The sequence below is a fragment of the Akebia trifoliata genome, chromosome 1 (genome assembly GCF_017979445.1).
Source record: "Akebia trifoliata isolate Shusen 1 chromosome 1, ASM1797944v1, whole genome shotgun sequence".
NCBI classification, from domain to species: domain Eukaryota; kingdom Viridiplantae; phylum Streptophyta; class Magnoliopsida; order Ranunculales; family Lardizabalaceae; genus Akebia; species Akebia trifoliata.
Window position 1 is genome coordinate 25,155,396 of NC_141375.1, and position 15,472 is coordinate 25,170,867.

Genomic DNA, 15,472 nt, shown 5'->3' on the forward strand with positions numbered 1-15,472 from the left:
TGGAATGGGCTGATTTTTGGTGATGATGATCTCCTCACCGTAGAGATTATCCTCACCAAAAATCAGCCCATTCCAAAACTTCTAACTCATGTTTTGAAAAATGTTTTGCCAAAAAGTTTGCCATTGAACGTGACCCATATATATATATATATATATATATATATATATATATATATATATATATAATATAATGGCATTTTTGCGATTTTTTAGAATATGATGAGCAATCGGTAATTTTGTCACTTTCAAGTAGGGTTCTAACTGGTAATAGACTAGTGACGTGGATTAGGTGACACCAAGGATCCGACTCAATCAGATGAGACGGTTGTAAATGAGTGATGGTGGTGGGCCCAAATCGTAAAGGAAGCAAGACTGTTATTGTCCGGATGCGTTTTATCAGAATAAATGGTCAAAGTTGGAGACCCCCACAACAAAGACTATAGAACAATGGAAAAGTAGTTTTGACTGATATTGCTTACATGTGCGCTTACACGTGTTTTGAATAAACCCCATTATATTCGACACGTAACCTAGTCTACGAAGTAGACGTTTTAGTTTTTTATTTTTAGTTTCACGACAAGAAAGTTTGAAATCCTTTAAAAAAAATAAAAATAAAAAGGCTTTATACAGTCTTGGGCCCACTGATTAACCATTGAATGATTAATCCACCCATGTAAGGTTTTATCGAAATCTGATTAGTTCTAATAAGATTATTTTGGACCTATATTAAGTCCGATTTGGATCAATCATCTCCCGATTCGATAAGATATGAGAAATATTGCAAATTATAATAGGTGTCATCTAGATTAGTCGGTAAAATCTTTCGGTGAAGATATTATAGACTTCGATTTGCTTTCCACAACCATCGAATTATTGATCTGATTAGAAACAAGTTTATCGATTAAAAATATATGTAGTTTATTGTAATTTATTTAAAACTAGAGTTTGCCCATGACTATGGCATGGGCATCCTCATTGGGGTTAAGAGGATAAAAATGAAAAATAATAATTTTGGAGTGATATTATTAAAAATCTTAGAGGTTAAGAGATAAAAACGAAAAAAATAATAAAGTTAAAGAGGTATTATCTGAAAAGGATGAAAGATAATAAAGTGTATTTAATGGGTAAAAGAGGAAAGATAATAAAATTAAAGGGGTATTATTGAAAAATATGTTAAAAGAGGAAAATAGTATAATATAAAAAAATTGGATAGATATTATTGAAAATGGGAGGAGGAGGGGACAAGGAAAGACAATAAAATTGATCTCACTCCATTGCAGTTAGATGAGACATTAGATTGATGTAATTGAGCTAGAACTATTGAAGTTGGAGCATAGAGTATGGCAGAGTGAATCAAGTGATTGTACTGCATGTATGGATGGAACGAGTGGTGCTAAGGCACGATATTGAAGTCTTATGCAACGATTTAAGCAGATATCCATTTGAAATTAAAAGAGAAAGAGGCAATGAATATTGTCAATTAACATTGTCTTTTTATTCGAAAAAAGCATATGTTGATCTAATATGCATCAATTGTTCCTCATAACTATAATTGGAGTGGGATCTACCATTGTGTTTTATGTGTATAATTGTAAAATTTATCTATATTGTGTATATCAAATGGGATTGGTTCTGATTCTTACTATTGTGATCTCAAAAAAAAAAACCTGATCCGACATGGGTCTGGTCTAATTCGTATTGGGTTGATCATGAGTCCAATCCTGCCCTTATTGGATTGCTGTTAGATCCGATCTAAACTCAATCCACTGACAACCCTATCATTATATCATCATCATCATCAAACCCTTATCCTAAAGATTTGACATGACTCCATTGTATTCATCGTCAAAATCTTATTCTTAAAGTTTAGAAACGAACCCACTCTTTGATAGGCCTAAACACTAAAAAATAAACTTGGTCGTTGATTTCAAGCCATTAAATTTCAGTAGTTAGGTTTTTTTTTTTTCTTCTAATATTCATGGCTTGAAGAAAGGTTCATGGTGAGATTCTAGGCCTAGGCGATAAAAAAAAAAAAAAAAAGGCACATATTCAAGTTATAGGAAACACTAATTAAGTTGATTTTTATTATTCTTTACACCTCTTGAGGGGTGGACCATTGGATAAACATTATACCATGTGGCATGCAAAAGGAGACTTGAAGTTGGTTTTGAAATTTAATTACTAAGGTCAAGATCATGGCTGATGTTCACGGATTGGACTCATGTGTTAAGGAATATGCTTCTTAAGGGATGAAATAAAAATCATTCATCGCCTGTGAGGATTATGTCATCAACACAAGGGAATTTGAATGATTCACGCAATAATTATTGAGATGATATCAAAATTGGATTGATTCGAATATTCAATAATCTTAACCATTTTATAATGTTTTATAGGACTTTTTAATGAAACATATGGTCAAATTAATTGTGTAAGCTTTTATTTCAGTTATCCATTCATAAACTTACGTAACCGTTTAACAATTTTCATAAAATTTAACCGAATAAATGATTCATTTATGCATGATGAATCCAGGATCTAATTAGGATGAGTCCTGATAATATGACTCACCAAATGGCATTTTCAAATGACTTTAAGACATGAACAAGTTCGGGAACCATAGGTTTATATGCCGCGGGATATATGGTTCCCTTGGGATACACTTTTTTTATTGGGAAGTGCAATCGTATATCCCGAGGTATTTAGATTTACGATACCGAACTTGTCATGTCATAGAGTCATTTGACTATGCCACTTGGTGAGTCATATTATCACAACTCAATTAGGATTGATTACAATTGGTGAACGTATAATCATTCAACTAATATATGGTAAATCTTTAATTACATGGAACGGTTGTCATAGTCATTAATCCAAATAAAATAGTCTCCTTATTTGTGATTATGCTTTAATTCTAGATTTACCTTCTCCCCTTTGATCTATCTTTTATGGATTGATATTGCTTTAGTGATGGAATTCAGATTTTCAATAACCTATTCTTCTCTATGTTGATTTTTAGAGAAAAATCAATTATGCCTTTTATTTTAGAATACCCTGATTTAAAATAATAATAAAAATCAAACCACAACTAGGGTATCAATGGGTTGGTTCCGGTTTAGTTCTTAAGGAACTTTGATTCGTAACCATTATATTTAATTCAGTTCTAGTTGTTGTCGGGTTCTGAGTCCAATTCCAAAATAAATGGAATAAAAACTGTCGAAAAACACAGGTACCCATTAGTTCCAGTTCTCAATAATTGAATGAGAAAAAAGAGTATTTCAAATCCTTATAAATAAAAAAATTCCTTTAAAAAAAACATATTTTCTACAAAATTATTAATTTATTACACTAAAGATATAAGTTAATAATTATTTTTTTTTCAAAAATAAAATTTTGTCTTATTTAAAAATAATAATTTTTTTGAATAGGTAGCTCATTTTAGGTTCCAATAAGAAATTGATATGAAAAATTAAAGAACTTTATATGGCATGCATTAATTTTGAAATAAAAGAATACCTTAAATCATTTATAGTACAAAAAGAAATAATAAAATAAGTCAGTTCTAAGTACCCGTTGGATAGAACCTAATGGTTCTGGTTCTTATCGATTATGTTCTATTTTAAACCCAGCTCTAGTTGGTTCTAATAAAAATGGAACCTAAACCAGGGTTTTAGATTCCAACTCGGTTAAATGGGTACTACGGGTGTCAATAGGTACCCATTTACCTAGAATCGAAATCAAAAACCCCAGTTGTGGTTCCCTTTTCATTGGAACCGATTAGAGTCGGGTCTAATATGGAACCAAACCGATATGAACCAAAACCATTAGGTTCTATCCAATGGGTACTTATGGGTACCCAGAACTAATTTGTTTTTACATTATACATGATTGAAGGCTTTTCCATGTTTTAAAATTAACATATATCGTACAAAATTCTTCAAATTTCCTACAAACTAAATATTGGAGTTTAAAATGGGCTATTTCTTCTTAAATTTATTACTTTTTAAAGTGAAGAATTTTATTTTTGAAAATAAAAGTCATTAAATCATCTATTTAGTGGAACAAATTATTATTAAGATGGTACTTTGCAAATAATTTGTTAATTTTTAAAAGGAATTTATAATGATTTTAAGATGTTTTTTCCCATTCGATTCTTGAGAACCGTAACCAACAGGTACCCATGATTTTTGTTGGTTATGATTCTGGTTCCACTTATTTTAAAATCGAAACTGACAAAAATCGAAATTAAAAAAATATAGTAGTTATGATTCTAATTTTCATAGAAACTGAACCAAAACCAACCCATTGACTCCCCTAACCATAACCATATGAATAGGGGAAGCCAATTCATTCTTTTATAGATCTTAGTAGAAGGCCTAGATTCTCTAAGATAAGTATCCAACCCATCAAAATAGGGGTTTCCTTGTCTCACTCTAAGCTCTCTTACAACATCTAATCGTTATTGACTTCTTTTACAAGAAAATTCTTGTAAAAATTTGGGATGTGTAGGATTTTTGAAATACGAAGAATTTGTACCAACTAATTTGTGAACTATAGCTCATTCTGATTCATTGAATTTTTGCAATTGGATTCGGTGAGCCATCGGAAAATTCGATTATGTCTTTTCATTTTCAATCTTCTTCGTGCGTAGAGAAATTTTGTTCAACTCTTTTGTAATATTATACTTGTACACACGATATAAAATAAGTCCAAAAAAAAATAAAGAGGAAGATTTCCAAGGTTCGTTCTCTATGAATTATGTCCTTGGAGACAATATCGCCTTTACCATCACAAGTAAAGGATTATAACGGGATTCACCCTATGTTTTCTCTCACAAACATCAAATAAGTTATATATTTATACTTCGACCTAATTATATAAATACCCTCAAAACAAAAAATAAGTCTCGGTGCAAGGCTTAGTCCCTCGGACTCCTTGCCCACGAACTCGATGACCACAACCATCTGCATATTGGGATCTTATAAGTCACAAACCGAATACAAGACATCGGACAACAACTTGCATGCTTGACTCATAAAAATGGATAAGCAAACAAAACCAATGAATCAAATTTGGGGGAACCAACTTGTCAAGACCAACTTCAACATACATTGAGTTTACCAGAAAGGATATTGAATTATGCATCTAATTTAAACTGTTCATGGAGACCAAAAGATAAATCTCATTATTTATTTTAAATACTAAAAAATTATATATTTAAACATTTATTAGTTTTATTTGACTGATGAGTTCACTCTCAAATCGTTGACTAATTGATTCAATGGGATGGACATTCGGGTTGAGTTGATTTTTTTTTTTTCCTATTGAACTTGAGTCACTGTAAGATTTATTTGTTCCTATAACTCAGGATAAAGTTCTTCATCAATAGCATAAATTTGGTGATGGGTTGTAAATGGCCAAGGTTGGATTCGGTTTGGATAATTAACCTATTCCTATGTAGGTCTCCGCCTTGCCATACGGCAGGGCCTGAGATTGGGAGTCAGGCCCTTTGGGTGACCTTGCCCGGGCCAACCTGACCCTCTCCTCTCTTTAATTTAGAACAACTCAAGCTTAACTAGTTTGGATCGGACCCACAAATTGGCTCGAATGCAACCTCCACCGATCTGTCGATTGACATAATAACCATGAGGTTGTGGGTTCAAGTCCAACTTACTCATAAAAAATTGGACTGCGTAGCTTGATTAATAAATGGACCAACATTGGGCTAGGTTTATTAGGCTTGATTAAATAGCAAATACTTTTGCTTTGTGATTAGTTGAACCAAGTATCAAAATACATGTTGCACTTCATGAATCCATTACGAATAATACCATGAATTGGTTCATTTTGTACCAACTCATGGTTCGGTCTAGTAGGAACAAATCTAGCAACATTCATCAAAATCCATTCTTCATTTCTTCTCTCCCTGTTGTATGAAACAACTGAAGCTCGTCTAGGCCAAATTGGACCTGAAAATTGGGTCTAATGGGTTGAATCCATAGCTCACTTGATTGACATATTGCATTGCAACCATATGGCTATGGGTTCAAGTCTAGCTTATACATGAATGGATTTACTAAATTTTCCAAGGTCGAATCATTATATAAAATAAGTCAAATGTTGCGTCTAGGTGTTGTCGAACTCACAATAAAAAAAATTCTCAGACCAGGACCACACTGAGTAAACTCTAGGAATCCAACTATGTATTGTTCCAGACTTGAAACCATCTATAAATTACCAATCAGGTTAGTTTTTTCATGTGTTGATCTACAAAGAGGTGGACCAAATATATATGGATCAATGGGCCCAAAGTGAGACCTTAAAAGCTATATATGGCATGAAAATGCTTAATGTGGATCACTCCCCAAAACTTGCCTGGAAATTTTGGTTTTAAACCATAGTTTTACTATCTCAATTTAATAAATCTAAAATCAAATTGATCACATTTGATGAGATAGATAATAAAGGCATAAACATTCAAAAAAAAAAATTGGTTAGAAGCAAAATTCTTCTCAGAAGTAGATAAATGAAGAGGAAAGTATTGATCACTTTTCTTTTTCTCTATTTCTATATGAAATTTCTACAAGTAGGGAAAAGAAATCCCTTTGTCCATTTCAGCTAATAACTCATATAAGACTTCTTACGAGTAAATGAAGAAAAATCATCCATGGTGAACCTCCATCAATGTATCATTTGGGCATCTTTGCATCAAATAAAATGACAGAAAAGACTGCTATATCCAATACGATGCTCCATCTCATTTTGTTTTGTCCATCTTCGCATGTAGGCTATATTGATCTAGGGGTGAGAGAAAATTCAAAATTTAAGTTTTTGTCCATAGAAATTTTTTATGGATAGAGAACTAAAACAACAACAACAACAACAAAGCCTTATCACAAAATTTGTAGTAGGCCCTCTTTGTCTAGAGTGAAGCCTTTTGTTATTGAGAGTGAATTCATATCTGCTATTACTATTTTCATCCACGTTCTTTAGGGTCTCCTCCACTTATTTACAATATTCAGCTTGAATACTACTTATTTGGGTTGTAATCGCCCACGTTAAACATGCCCAACCCCTCTCAACCAATTTTCTGTTAAACAGTTATCATATATTTGACCTAATTTTAATGAATAAAATTCTAATATTCAAGAGAATATGATATGGTGTTATAATTACATCTTATCCTATTTTAATATATTTATGAAGATGATCCTAATCTTTGTTAGGAGATCTATGTTCCACTTTTGATTGGTAGAAATGTTTATCTTCGTGTGTAGATTATACCGAACTATCAGCAAAATGTTAGAATCCAATATTTTTTTTTTTTTCTGATGAAGAAGAGATTGTTAAGTTAGATTCGCCGCCAATGTAAAAGCTTTGCCACTTCGATGAAGGAACTAATTCGTTCGTAGACCTTACATTTTTGTTAGATAAGGCTTTGATGATGTGATCACTCCAAATTTTTGTAAGATTAAAATTACTCAATAAAATATAAATATTTAAGAAGGTTTCCAAGACAAATATATAAATATATATCAAGAGCAAGAAAAGAAAAACATTTTAGGTCACTTGGCACAGATTTATGATCAAGGCATTGAGCATGATATACCTGGAACATAGTAATGTTGGCTAAGACAATTGATTGAATTTGGTGAGCAGCAAACAGCAAGATGAGCTTCTTTTCCTTGAGTTCCCTTTTCTTGAATTTGCACATGAGAAGCATAGTTAAATGAAGTTGGTTCTAATGTCAAGTTCCCATTATCTATGTAGTTTATAGTGTTATTAGTATAATTAACGCCAATGCCACCAACCCCATTGTCATTGTTCCATCCCGTCGAAGCTGATTTGTAAATCATAGTCTCGGTAACAGTGGGTATCGAGATTTGTTGGCTCTTAAGCAACTTAAGCTCTTCGAAGATCTTCTTATATTGCCCGTAACAACCGAGCACTGGATCAATTTGCCGCCATTGTGCTTCCCATATAAGTGTTTCGATAGCTCTTCCGCGTTCATCTAAACTCCTTAAACTCCTCAATATCTTTGAAACATTACTTACACCAAATACCTTGTGAACTGCTTGGAACTGTCGGGTTTTCTCTGAAGGAAAAAATGGAGCCAATAGGCAATTTTCCGAGCACCTTTTCCTTTGATGCTTGCAAGCTGCACAAGCTTGGTGTATTGTGCCTCCTCCATTAGTCTTCTGCATCTCTAAATACTAAACCAAATCAATCCAAACAAATAAAAAACAAATTAAAACAAAACATAAAAATGAAAACTCGTCTTTCTTCTTTTTTATTCTTTAAATCTATAAAAGATCAACGAAAGAGAAAGGAAAAGGAAGAAAGCAAGGAAATTGAGAGTTTATATAACCTTGTTGACCTGAGTGAAAAGGAGATGACTATATAAATGTCAAGGTGTACAAGTAGAAGAAAAGGTTTGTATAATGCCCATGAAAAGATGGCCAACATATAAAACAAAGGGATACTGTGAAGGGTTGTTTGGGATATAGGTAGTTCACATGAAGATTAAGAGTTAAAGAAGTTTAAATATTAATTGGAGAGTGATAATATGTTGTTAGTATCCAAAACTAACTCATATAATAATATATGTGTAAACAATACTTAGTTTATAATAAGGTAAGGAAATAGATTTTTAATCCTAATTAAGTAGGAATTAATAGATTAGGGTTTAAGTCATTTGGATTTGTTGACCATGCGATCATTCTAGTCTTCAAATCAGATGGATATAATTCGTTGATCCTCTCTCGGGTTAAGGGGGTAAAAATGTAAAGTAAAGTTGGAGGGGTATTATTGAAAAAATTTAAGATTAAAAGGATAAAAGATGAAAAATAATAAAATGTTAAAGGAGTAAAAGAGGAAATATATGAAAGTTACAGGGGTAAAGTGGATCCCACAAAATTATAACTTAATTGGAGAGTTAAAAAGGTAAAAGATGAAAAATAATAAAGTAAATTAAAATGGGTAAAAAAGAAAATATAATATTGTGGGATTAAATATGTAAGTGGGGCAATCTCATTAGAGTCTTTTGTTTTAGTGTATACTAGAATGTGCCCGTGCCTATGGCACGATCATCCTCTCTCGGGTTAAGGGGGTAAAAATGTAAAGTAAAGTTGGAGGGGTGACGAATATAATAAAGTTAGCAAAAGTAAAGAGTAAAGGAATATAAAGCAGGCTAAAACAAACTTGATGGGAGATTTATCCACACACATACAAAATTGGGCCTCTACTTTTGTTATTATTTTTTTTAGGTTAAATATTAAAAATAATAAAATGGACTAAAGAGAAGATATAAAAAAAATTAGAGAGAGTGAAAAATTTGTGTAGGTTAATGGGACATTTGTCCACTCACAAAACTATAGCTGAGGGGACATTTGTCCACTCACAAAACTATAAGCTAAGGGGACATTTAAAAATTAGCAAAAGTAAAGAGTAAAGGAAATAAAGCAGGCCTAAAACAAACTTGATGGGAGATTTATCCACACACATACAAAATTGGGCCTTACTTTTGTTATTAATTTTTTTTAGGTTAAATATTAAAAATAATAAAATGGACTAAAGAGAAGATATAAAAAAAGTTAGAGAGAGTGAAAATTTTGTGTAGGTTAATAGGACATTTGTCCACTCACAAAACTATAGCTGAGGGGACATTTATCCCCAACTCAAAAAACACAAAAATGTAGCAATTCAATTGTATTTTATTATATATATAGATTGTTAGTTAAAACTTGCCTACTACGATTTTTTTTTCTTTTTCTAATGATTATTGGTAAACCTATTTTTAATGAGATCAATAACTTGATGATAGTCATGATTAGAATAAATAGTTAAGATGAAGAGCCTAAAAGAGCAAGAGGAAGACCCAAAAGAATGTGAATAGAAATACTGAAAGTAGATATGAACTCACTCATAATAACAAAAGACTTCGTTTGGGATAGAGAATATTGAAGGAATGTATATATGATTCATTTAGCAGACCCTATATCTTTGGGATTACGCTTTGGTTGTATTGTTTTTAGTTAAAGCAAGCTTAATTACAAGATGATGATGATGAATGGATAAGTGATTATTTTGATTGTGATTACATGAATCCTAATTAATAAAGCTTATGTAGAAAATAATCCTAAATAAAAACAATCTTAGCAACATAAATCCAATCTGATCAGAATGGGAGTAGATCCTCTGTGGTGTGTTTTTTGTAGCCCTCTTCTAGGCCTGATCCAAGACTTTGAAAATCGATTGCAATTGAACTCTCAAATTTAAATGTCTGGAATTTGCTATTTTGTTGATGTGGTGCTATCTCAACCGTTGAAAAACATCATAGGGAGTTACTGGAAATAAAGCACTACAAAAGATGTGGATAAGGAATCGAATCTTATGCACCCATAGTGGAGGCTTGAAACCGTTCTCCCACACCTCAATACGTGCCACGTAAGCCCCAATCCAAGGAATTAATGCCTATAATATCTCATTTTTAAAATTCCTTGAGGCATGTATTGAGGTGAGGATTTCAATCCACCAACACTAGTTTTCATCTTAACACAATGTGAAAAAAGCTCAAATTTGGTGGATCAAGAGGTTGAATTGGAGTTGAATCTTTTATTGTCAAAAAAAAAAAAATTCGACCGGCCGAAACTATCAAATTAATGAAGGATGGGAGAAATTCGACAGCTCTAAGTCGTCAAATCTGGGAACATCAAGAATTTCGACGTTCCCAGACCGTCAAAATTCAGTTTCTAAAATTTGTGGGCTTGACCTATCAAATTTTCCAGTTTTCATGTAGGTGTAATCACTATATGATCATGATTTGGCACATACCACGTTACACATTATTACAATGCATCCTATGATACTCTAATATATATCATCTTTAAACTAATGATGACCAACTATCAGTGTGAATTTGCTGAAATCAATTGCTTATAGGAATGTGATTGTCAATGAAAAAGTTAATAATTGACAAAATCTGAAAATTTGTAGTTTTTTTTTTTTCGAATGGGTAGGCAGGACTTGAACCCACGACCTCAAAGTTGCTTTGCAATGTGTCCGAAAACTTGTAGTTTGTTTTCTTTTTCTCATAAGATGAGAGTTCGTTGAAGATCCTCCTTAATAATTTCCATATGTGTATCGCCAATAAGATACTTAATAATTCCCAGAAGAGATGATGGATGATACACCTAGATGTGTAGAAGAGAAAATTGAGTACATAGCTCAACTCAGATGGACTTCGATTATGACATGATCAAAGGCTAGCAGATTTAACATAAACATAGATGATCAAATGGTCCACAATGGACCAATAAATAGACACAACGTCAACTTCATCATGGGTTCAGTCATTGGTTATGACCCTTGTTGCACCTTAAAATGATATTAGACCACTATAGGCTAATAAGAGCTTTATCTTCAAGGACTCAAAGTAAGGAGTTTGATAATTATGGGTTGAGAGATTCTTTTAATCAAGAATAGCATTATTATTAATGATTGAGAGGTTCTTTAATCCCAGATATGAGGGTAATAAAGCATTAGATTATAAAATATTATTAAAAGTGTACAGCGGTACACCAATCATATTTTAGGATTGGATCATTTGACTAAGGAAATCTAATCAAATCAAAATTTGTATCCTAATCTTAATAAATAATGACTTTTGTTCCATATTGCTATAAGAAACAGTGGAAGATATTAGTTTCGAAAATGGTCGATTGCAATTTTTTTGGAATTAAAATGAATAGTATCTTTGAACAATGATTTTGCAATTTGTCTCAGCCCTTTTAGTAAATCTTTGTTTTCTTAGTAGTCTTATTGGATGTTTGGAGCCAGTTAATATTTAAAACACTTCAACATTTTTAGACCATAGACATGCAGATGCCCAAATCACGGCCTGAACTGTAAATAGAAAAATTCATATCGAATGCTACTTGCAGCCCATGTGTGGGATATTTTGGGTCAAAATCCAATTAAGTCAAGTCAACTCAGGTGAGTTTCAAGTCGAATCGACAAGTTCTAAAACTATGGCCCAAACCCAACCCACATAGGCTCTCCCCTTAAATCATATTGATAGTGACACCCACAAAAACTCTTTCTTATCTTTTTCCTCTTAATTCCATCATTGTGGTTTGGTTAATTAAGCAACTCTTCCTTTTCCATCATACATTGTCTCCCTTCTCCAACACTTAACCAACACCAACACCAACACCAAACCAACAAACATATCCTTGTTTTTTGGCTCTGGCCTTGCACTTTAAGAAACAGAAAACTATAGACAATCATTCTAAAGGTGACCATATGAACAGGTAAAGTGGGTGAAGTTGCCTCAAAATAATGTTATTAAAAGCCACCCTCCTCCCTCCACTTCTTTATTTCAAATTTCAAATTCATCATTCTTCCCAAACCACCACCAATTCCTTGCTTTTCTTCTTTATATTTTCTCTTGGTTTTGTGTCTTTTGATGATCTTTTTAAGATCATAACTGAAAGAGAAAATTGTTTGAACGAAGAAGATAGTAAGCGTAAATTTTTTCTAAGTGAAAGATTATAAGAAGAGCCGGAAGATGACTACGTCGAGATTCATTAAGTGTGTGACCATCGGCGATGGAGCTGTGGGAAAGACTTGTATGCTCATATCCTACACAAGCAACACCTTTCCTTCGGTATGTATGATATATAATTTCAAGATGATCATGAATTCATTAATGATGATGTTTTTCTTATATATGTACTTTGAGCCTTTTATGTTTAATTATGATAGTGAAGGTGATTATGATATTATGAAGATAATAATAATGTTGCACTTTTTTTTTTTTTTTTGATCTAGGATTATGTTCCGACTGTGTTTGACAACTTCAGTGCTAATGTGGTGGTAGATGGGAGTACGGTTAATCTCGGATTATGGGACACCGCAGGTAAGCCCATGCTTAATTATGACTGTTTGGTTGCAAATGATAACTACATTCTAGAATGCCTTGATTTTTTACGTCAGTAGGGTACCTGTCGATTCTACTTTGATGCTCAAGTCAGTCTAGGAAACAATACTTGGTATAGGATCCCCTTCTGTCTCAACCCCTTTTTTAAGGCGTGCCTTCAATTCTATAATTCTTATTCAGAGATCATACATTGATCAATGGGATCATAACTAATTTGATTGTTTGTGGCCGTTTTCAATATTATTGAGACTTGATGTAATTTTATTATTGTTGTAATTTGGTTCACTTCTAAGCTCAAATCCATAATTTGAGCCTTAGTTTGGGTGACTTGGGGTATTGATTCTTAGTTTAATTTGGAGTATTGTAGGCCAGGAAGATTACAACAGGTTAAGGCCTCTAAGTTATAGAGGTGCTGATGTGTTCTTATTGGCCTTTTCACTCATCAGCAAGGCTAGTTATGAAAATATTTCCAAGAAGGTTACTTCTCTTCCCACCCTACATTTTTTCTTGTTATCTTTTCTTTTTCCCCATATATTCTAATTTTCCAAATTAACTCATATTAAATGACCATCGGAATCTGACACACTCATTGGTTTCTTGACCCACAGTGGATCCCTGAGCTAAGACACTACGCTCCTAACGTGCCAATCGTGCTGGTGGGGACCAAGCTTGGTAAGGTTCAATCGATCCAATTTCAAAACTGATTGGATTGGGAAAGGAAAAAAAACAAAAAACAGACGGGGGACCAAATATATACGATGATGTTTGGTTTCCTTTGATTATCTCAACATTAGAGATGACTCAAGCAAATTATCAGTGGTAGTCGACAAAACTAAATTATTCCAAAAATATAGTGATTTACATGGAATTTGCATGGTGCACCCCCCCTCCATGTCATCTAGCAATAATTTTGTTTTTAACGTTTTGGTAAGTTCTTGGACTTTAATGTAAATTTCCTTAATTTGGGAGCAGATTTACGTGAAGACAAGCAATTTTTGATCAACCATCCTGGTGCGACACCAATCACAACTGCCCAGGCAAGTTATTTGCCAAACAGAGTTAATTAATTTACTTTTTTTTCAAAAAATTGTTTATCATTTGGACTTTGTGGTGAGTTGCTTTGGCAGGGAGAGGAATTGAAAAAGGCAATAGGAGCAACTTTTTACATCGAATGCAGCTCCAAGACTCAACAGGTAATATTAGTCTTAATTAGTCTACGTGATTATGGTCCCCTTGTTAAGTGTAGCAAAGATATAGAAAGATTAAGAAAGACAAGATTATTAATGAAAACATTCGGAAAACATGTTGTAGTTCCCATAGGCAATGAACTAAGAGGAAGTTGGCTGAGTGGGTTGGGCATGTTCAACGAAGGATGATTATAGCCATTGTTAGAATAAATATTCAAGGCGAAGGTCCTAAGAGCCGAGAGGAAGAACTAAAAGAACTTGCACAGAGATCACGCTCAATTACATTGCACATGTGATTGTGCAAGGTGTACTTGCGCGCGAGCACGCGCTCATGCACACACACACACACACATATATATAGGGTCAGGTTCGGCAGCCAACCAATGTTAGGGAGCCAAAATTTGTCCTATATGGGTTAGAAGTTTTGGATTGGGCTGGTTCATAAAAAAAAAAAAACAATCAGCCCATTCTGAAAGTTCTTATTAACCCCATTAAATAAATGAACTTCCTTTGATTTTTTTTTTTTTTTTTTTGAATAGTTAGAAAAGCTAGGACAATGGCAGGGCAGATTTTGAGGCTGTTGGTTAATCCAAGAGGTTCCCAACTGCCCACTGTGAAGAACTATGAATTATTATTTTGTGCCATGGTATGATTCACAAATGCAATTTTGTTATTAAACTCTTACGACGTTATCTAACTTCTTATCTTGGTTCTGATTTCTTAGAACGTGAAGGCGGTATTCGATACTTCAATCAAAGTCGTTCTACAGCCTCCAAAACCGAAGAAAAAGAGACCCAAACCAAGGCCATGCGTGTTTCTCTAAGTAAAACTTCTTCCTTGAAATTGTTACTTGCCCCTCTTCTCTGTCTCTCTCCAGCTCTGCAAGCTTACTAGAGAAGATGCTACATATCTTGAAGATGTTCCTACTAATGGTTTCATGGAAAATTTAGCATTTTTACTCCGTTCTTGTTGGTGGGATTTCCCATTTTATAGTGTCTCTTCCCTTATATATATAAATGTTTAAAGAAATTATGAGAGAAAATGTTATAACTTATCACTCATGCATAAAAAAAGAAGTGTTTCTATAGTCAAACTATGAATGAATCCATGTTAATTGTAACCGATTACCAAAAATGTCATCTCAATTCAGTTTCTCAACAAACTCAACTGTATTGTCGTTGGAACTGTTGGAAAATGCAGCAAAAGGTATAAAAGAATCTCATCGGATTGACTGCATCAGAGATACCTATGAAACTGCAGGTCATATAGACATGCATATGTGCCACTTGAGAAGCCTATGAAAGTTTATGATGTCGGTATCGAGTAAATAGATTTTAATGAGATC

General features: G+C 33.2%; 2 protein-coding genes across 2 annotated transcripts; one reads left to right on the forward strand and one right to left on the reverse strand.

The window, feature by feature from the left end:
- Window positions 1-7,586: 7,586 nt before the first annotated feature.
- Window positions 7,587-8,204, reverse strand: LBD2 (LOB domain-containing protein 2). The gene has a single exon (XM_086431857.1). The coding sequence runs from the start codon at window positions 8,202-8,204 to the stop codon at window positions 7,587-7,589; it is 618 nt and encodes a 205-aa protein (XP_086287983.1).
- Window positions 8,205-12,238: 4,034 nt separating this feature from the next.
- LOC147411196 (rac-like GTP-binding protein RAC2) lies at window positions 12,239-15,259 on the forward strand. Its single transcript, XM_086449832.1, has 6 exons — window positions 12,239-12,667; window positions 12,832-12,919; window positions 13,308-13,417; window positions 13,549-13,612; window positions 13,913-14,133; window positions 14,852-15,259. The coding sequence occupies exons 1-5, from the start codon at window positions 12,569-12,571 to the stop codon at window positions 14,005-14,007; spliced, it is 456 nt and encodes a 151-aa protein (XP_086305958.1). The 5' UTR covers window positions 12,239-12,568; the 3' UTR covers window positions 14,008-14,133; window positions 14,852-15,259.
- Window positions 15,260-15,472: the final 213 nt, after the last annotated feature.

What these genes read in the sequence shown, in the direction of transcription:
- LOC147411196 (XM_086449832.1), top strand. Translation starts at nt 12,569, where the DNA reads ATGACTACGTCGAGATTCATTAAGTGTGTGACCATCGGCGATGGAGCT. An exon ending in CAAGCAACACCTTTCCTTCG is followed by an intron (nt 12,668 to 12,831) that starts GTATGTATGATA and finishes TTTTTGATCTAG; the next exon opens with GATTATGTTCCGACTGTGTT. An exon ending in CGGATTATGGGACACCGCAG is followed by an intron (nt 12,920 to 13,307) that starts GTAAGCCCATGC and finishes GGAGTATTGTAG; the next exon opens with GCCAGGAAGATTACAACAGG.
- LBD2 (XM_086431857.1), bottom strand. Translation starts at nt 8,204, where the DNA reads ATGCAGAAGACTAATGGAGGAGGCACAATACACCAAGCTTGTGCAGCT.